General features: G+C 41.0%; 1 protein-coding gene across 2 annotated transcripts in view; it reads right to left on the bottom strand.

Annotated features, from left to right (window-relative positions):
• Positions 1-1,292: 1,292 nt before the first annotated feature.
• The window catches only part of SHQ1 (SHQ1, H/ACA ribonucleoprotein assembly factor), a 54,840-nt gene continuing 50,132 nt past the window's right edge, over positions 1,293-6,000 (bottom strand). Inside the window, exon 12 of one of the 2 annotated variants that reach the window (XM_061455721.1) lies at positions 1,293-2,454. In XM_061455721.1, coding sequence (XP_061311705.1) covers positions 1,809-2,454 — 646 coding nt within the window. In that variant the 3' untranslated portion in view covers positions 1,293-1,808. The remainder of the gene's footprint in view (positions 2,455-6,000) is intronic. The other variant, XR_009743812.1, reaches the window with a different exon arrangement.

Genomic DNA, 6,000 nt, shown 5'->3' with positions numbered 1-6,000 from the left:
GCATTTACTGTGGCATCACATTGTATGGACACTGAAGATACATACACCCAAACAATATTCACACAGATAGACGGAAAAGGCTCACGAGTGGCATACAGAAAGCATGCTTCTAGGCACACATATAGCAAAAATACTAACTAAAGATGTCCTCACTCCAAAAGAGGCAGCCAGGCCCTGCAAGTAAGAAGGTCTGTTGGAAAGAGCTCTCCTCAACAGCCTGCCACAAAATGGGAGAGTGAGGAAAGAAGAAATAAAAAGCGCTCAAGAGCTGGGCTGTTACAAATACCTATCAATTTTCACAACATGTATTCCCTAACTCACGCTATATAGTTTCTCCATCCCATGTTCACCTGAAGGAAGTTTCAGAGTTCACACCTGTAATCTGGGGACAGTGGGAGGAGGGTTACTTTTTCTTTAGCATATTTCTCCCCCTCTCTCAGGCATATGCTGCATAATTGCAGCTGCAGTGTAGGTTTTATTGCTACCATTTAGAAGAGTAAGTGCTCACTGACACGCAAGATGGGAAAGGTTCCTCCCCTGGGGAACAGAACACAGAGACTGATTAAGCAACCAGTGGGTATTTAAGAACATAAAAAATATTGGCAGATCAGGGCTGCAGCTCTCACTGAACAGGAGCCGGCGCAGGAACAGAGCGCACCTGCTGCTTTCCAGCAGGGTGTAGCATTGGTGGAGAATAAGTCTTTAAGCTTAGGATTTTTATACACTTTTTAATAGCAAAAAGGTTGAAAAGTAATTACATTTGCTGCTCCAGAGGCATGAATCAGGGGCTCTTGTTCTGTCAGGCAGGTGAAGCAAACCTGGTGGTCTATGTCCCATCCTGTCTCCCTCCCAAATCCTTTTGTAGAGACTGAATAACAGCATGGAATTTGCAGCAGCCACCTGATTTCAAGAACTTATTTACAGTTAACAGAAATCAGCACAAAATATATTGACTGACTGGATTATTTTAACACTATAAAGACAAAAATGAGTTAGCCAAAGCTACATGAAACACTGGTAACACAGCTAGCTGTAGACAGCACTGGTATGCTTTCAGTCCTATACTCAATTGCTGTACCATGTTGTTTCTTCCATTTTGGCTAACATTACTGTGGTGATACCAAGAGTATACACAGAAAGAAACAAACAATTAGAATTCCTGGTTTTTGAGGAGCAATAGTAGAGTCCACACATGAAAACCTTTCAAAAACAAAACAGCGTAAAAGAATAAACACATGACAAAACTATTGAAATAATTGAAAAACTGCAGAAATATAAGCTATAACCCTTCTTATACGGATAAATTCCTTTATTTTGTACAAAAATTAGAAAATATACACTTAAAAATATTTTAACACTATTTAGACTTTTAAAGTTATAACCATTTTTTAAGAGCTATGAAGCAAAATATCATAAACAACTTCATACAAACATAATGAGGATATTTTTCAAGTAAATGCCAACAGCTAAAGATAACTAAAATGATGCTACAAATCATTTCAATTGTATTTGATTAGGACATCATTCTACTACCAAATAAGCTGAACGGAAACTGTTTCTAGAAGTTTACTGAAATTACACATTCCCACATGTAGAGCTCAAATGTGAGACTGAAAAATCTAACTATGAGTGTATCTATCATACAGTCATGTCAATTCTTTTCAAAGCAGCCTTGCCCTCCGAACTGTCAACACAACAAAGAAGAAAAATATCCGCTTCTTTCTGAAGCTCAAGATAGCCTTGGGAACACCTCATTATAGCAACGAGCTGCATTGCTAGTGGGTCACACTGCGCTCTAACACAGTCCTTTAGTCTTCATCTTCATTTGTGCCACAAAGAAAAAGCAATGGGTTTGTCTTTGAAGACACCTCTAAGTAATTTCCCTTCCCATCAGTATCTTCTGAAAGTCTGTCAGGTTCAGATACATGGCTTTCGTCTTGCTCCTGTAAAATGCAGCCTGGAGTAGCCGATCTTTCAGGCTGTTCTGAAAGTCTAATTGCAGTGTGCATTTGCTTTTCTAATTCCGCTATCAATTTTCCAGGAGGAGTTGCAGATCGCAAAGAAACCTTTGATTTTTCATCACTAACCTCAAATGTCGAAGTGTTTGTGCCCTGCCTTAATCCATTACAGTCAATAAGTGGAGCTGTCCTCTCCTCGTGAAGCGTGTCTTGTACAGAATTTATTTCCCCATCTTCACTGGTTGAGGACTCTGGCTCATCTGAATCAGAGCCTTCTGTCTCAGATGAAGTACTGCTTGATTCTTCAGAGTCACTTGTCTCCGACTCAGAGGAAGGCAGCTGTTGCCTGGAAACTCTGCCAGCAGCTTTTAACATGCTCTCTTCCTCTTGTACCAGCACTGCTGCTGCTTCTAGCTCTTCTAGTTCAAATCCTATGTGGGACTTAGCGAGTGTGGTTTTCTGCAAGGACTCAGAGAGTGCAGCCAACTTTTTTGACCTTTAACAAAGAAGAAGAACTTTACAAACAGAAGAACTTTACAAACAGAAGAACTTTCCCATCTGATAATGAGAACACAAATCTTAAACATTCCTACTATTTTCTTGGTTTGCAGACAACTTTAAATTATAATTGTAAAAGTAGATGCTACAGAGGGGAGAGATCAAAAGTATTCATGATTACTATTATTTTAGGTAACCTTTTCCCACAAGGATAGCCAATAACCCACTGAAAGTCTATGGTGACACTTTCAGAAAAGATAGTGCTTCTTTGATGTTTCAGCAGTGCACAGTAAGGGAAAACAGACCTTTTCAGGAATGCCGATAGCAGCAAATCCTGCAGTATTTGGCTTGCTGGATTAAGTTTATATACACCAGTAATGATTTTGGGTTATTACCCTTCCAGATATGTCTGTTAAATGCAGATGAACTGACAGAACATAACTGATCAGGTCCATCATGGCGATACATTCCCCTCCTTTCAAAGCCTGCTTGACGCACCCCATGATAGCAGGAGATGTTTCAGTGCTGTCTGTAGATAATGCTCCACTTTTCATGTATAACTCAGCTTAAATATAATTCAATAGAAATATCAGGAGCATTTAGATAAACACCTCTGATACAGTAGGCACACCACACCAGCTTCCGATCTTTGGTACAGCCAAACCCATTTCCTCAAGTGTTTTAAAGTGAACACATGCTTTACCAGAAATGTGCATCATGGATTTATAAATAGAGAGAACAAGAAGAGAGTGCCTTGAAATGGGGGGAGGGACAGAGGGGAAGGGGAGGGGGTAAAGGGAAAAATGGGTATAAAATAACAAACATACATCCTGTTTCTTGTTGTAGAGTTTTGCCTCAGACTATCAATCAACTTTTCACCACTTCCTGCAACAGCAGGTCTACTATAAATCCTGCAGTAACTGACTGGGTTTCATTTCCTCTGCCAAACCTGCTAACCTGCAAGGCATGACACACTGACACTGGAGCAAGTAGCTGATAATGTAATACATGACTCCTGCGAGGCAAAAGTTAAAGTGCTTGTTCTCTCAGCTGAACGATTTTAAAGATCTTTATATTCTATTTCCCAGGGGGCATAATTACTCAGTATAACATAGACACGTCATTTTTTTTTTCTCCTAAAGGAATTGTATTTAACAGTGGGGGAAGGGAAAGTCAATGCAGATTCTTTTTACAGAGACAGCATAACGTTTAACGCTAAACTTGGAATAAAACATACTAAAACTTCCTTAGTTCAACCCATAGACTTAGAAAACTAAGAAATAAGTAAGTGTTTACCAGAAGTAACTGAAGCAACAAAGAAAAATTTCTGTTTCTAGGATTTTTCAATCTGAAGCTAAAAATCAAACCACAACATCATCCCAGCAGCCTCCACTATAAACACGGGTACCAAATCTGAGAAAGCTGCTTACTTCACACTGTTCCAGTTTTTGATGTTTGAGGATACATTTCCATTTTATTTTTGTCAAGAACTTGAAATTTTTCTTCAAAAGTTACAGAGAACTTGAGAAACTGCCAACCTAATTGGGAACACAGAAAGCATTCCCCCTGTTCCATACGTGAAAAGAAGCCAAGTGATAAACAGAAAGGTTCATGAAGCACTGCAGTAGGTGGTAACAAATTAAGAGGATTGCAGGGAAATTTGCTTCTTGAACACATTGGTGAGAAGCTGGTTTATACCCCAAGTCACACGTTAATATCCTTTTCATAAAGCATTTTGTGTTGCTTTTGAAACAGTTTGTTTCCTTCCTTCTAATTATACCTATGCATGCTCACTGGAGGGAAGGGATGTCATCCAGGGGGACACGGACAGGCTGGAGAGGTGGGCCAGTGTGAACTTCATGAAGCTCAACAACACCAAGTGCAATGTCCTGCATATGGGTCATGGCAATCCCAGGCACAAATACAGGATGGGGGGAGAATGGATTGAGAGCAGCCCTGAAGAAGGAGGATTCTGGGGTGTTGGTTGATGAGAAAGAAGCCCAATATGACCTAGCAGTGTGTGTTTGCAGCCCAGAAACCAACCATGTCCTGGGCTGCATCGTAAGCAGCAGATTGAGGAAGGGGATTCTCCTCTACTCTGCTCTTGTGAGACCCCACCTGCAGTCCTGCATCCAGCTCTGGGGCCACAATGTAAGAAGGACATGGACCTGTGGGAGCAAGCCCAGAGGAGGCCATGAAGATGACAAGGGGGCTGAAGCAGCTCTTCTCTGGAGACAGGCTGAGAGCGCTGGGCTTGTTCAGCCTGGAAAAGAGAAGACTCCAGGGAGAACTTAGAGCAGCTCCAGTGCCTAAAGGGGCTGCAAGAAAGCTGGAGAGGGACATTTTTCAAGAGCCTGTAGGGACAGGATAAGGCAGAATGTCTTTAAACTGACAGAGGGGAGACTGAGATTAGATATTATGAAGAAATTCTTTACTATGAGGGTGCTGAGGCACTGGCACAGGTTGCCCAGAGAAGCTGTGGCTGCCCCATCCCTGGCAGTGTTCAAAGCCAGGTTGGATGGGGCTTGGAGCAGCCTGGTCTAGCGGAAGGTGTCCCTGCCAAGGGGAGGGGGTTGGAACCAGATGATTTCTAAAGTCTCTTCTAACCCAAACCATTCTGTGATGCTACGTTTGTGCATATGTCCCCTTCCCCTGTGAGAGTTAATAATATGAAAGTACAACCCTTTTTACTGTCCTACTGCCGGGCTGTTCACAAGTACACAATGATCTTTAAAAGCTGAATGTGCCTTGTGACAGAGAACACTCTTTTGTACCCATTTTATATGTAGTTCATTGAGCTACTAACTGTAAGCACAACCATTTCCTCTAGCAATACCTCTCCAGCTCCAGCCACCTCAGTCTCACCTACCTATTTTACTACTGCCATTATAGATAGCAAATAAACTTTGAAAGTGCTGTTTGCCCTCTCGCCTCTCCTGTCATGTCCGTCACTTTGTTTACAAATCCTCTATGTATTTTTTTATTTTTCCCTATTTCTGCTGTTCTGATTTTTCATTAATATTTTTTCCTGCTAGATATTCTCAGTCCTTGAAATCACACCCTTAAAATCCTCTCCTCCTCTTTTACTGTTCTCTTATAATGCACTTAACATGTTAGATATAGAAACATGTCACATAACTGCATCAAGTATTAAGGAGATGTATGGCATCATGTACTTTCTGGCATTAATGAATACTTAACTGCGCTCCATTTTGCTTAATGCCTAGTGTTAAGGAAGAAAATACAGTGATAGACTGATCTGACTCAACACACATTATGTTACTAAATTAGATGTGGTCCTACTGACAGATGAAAGAATGGCCTCTCTAAAGCAGCAAGTGTTTGATCACTCTATACACAAACGGGTTTTTATCAATGAGTTCAAAGAGAAGAAGTGAAAAGGCTGGTGCCTGACAGATACAGACACCAGCCCTACTGGGTAACTGTAAAACTGCAGAAGGAATTCTTAGCCTGAAACCCTTGGGTTAATTCCTTTGGTGTGATCAAAATACACATCAAAACAATGACAATAACTGATTTCATA

The sequence above is a fragment of the Pezoporus flaviventris genome, unplaced genomic scaffold (assembly GCF_033815535.1).
Source record: "Pezoporus flaviventris isolate CSIRO_AGI_PZ_B2104156 unplaced genomic scaffold, CSIRO_AGI_Pfla_v1 ptg000021l, whole genome shotgun sequence".
Lineage (NCBI taxonomy): Eukaryota > Metazoa > Chordata > Aves > Psittaciformes > Psittacidae > Pezoporus > Pezoporus flaviventris.
Note: the sequence above shows the minus strand (reverse complement) of the source record. Positions and strands in the feature narration are given on the sequence as shown.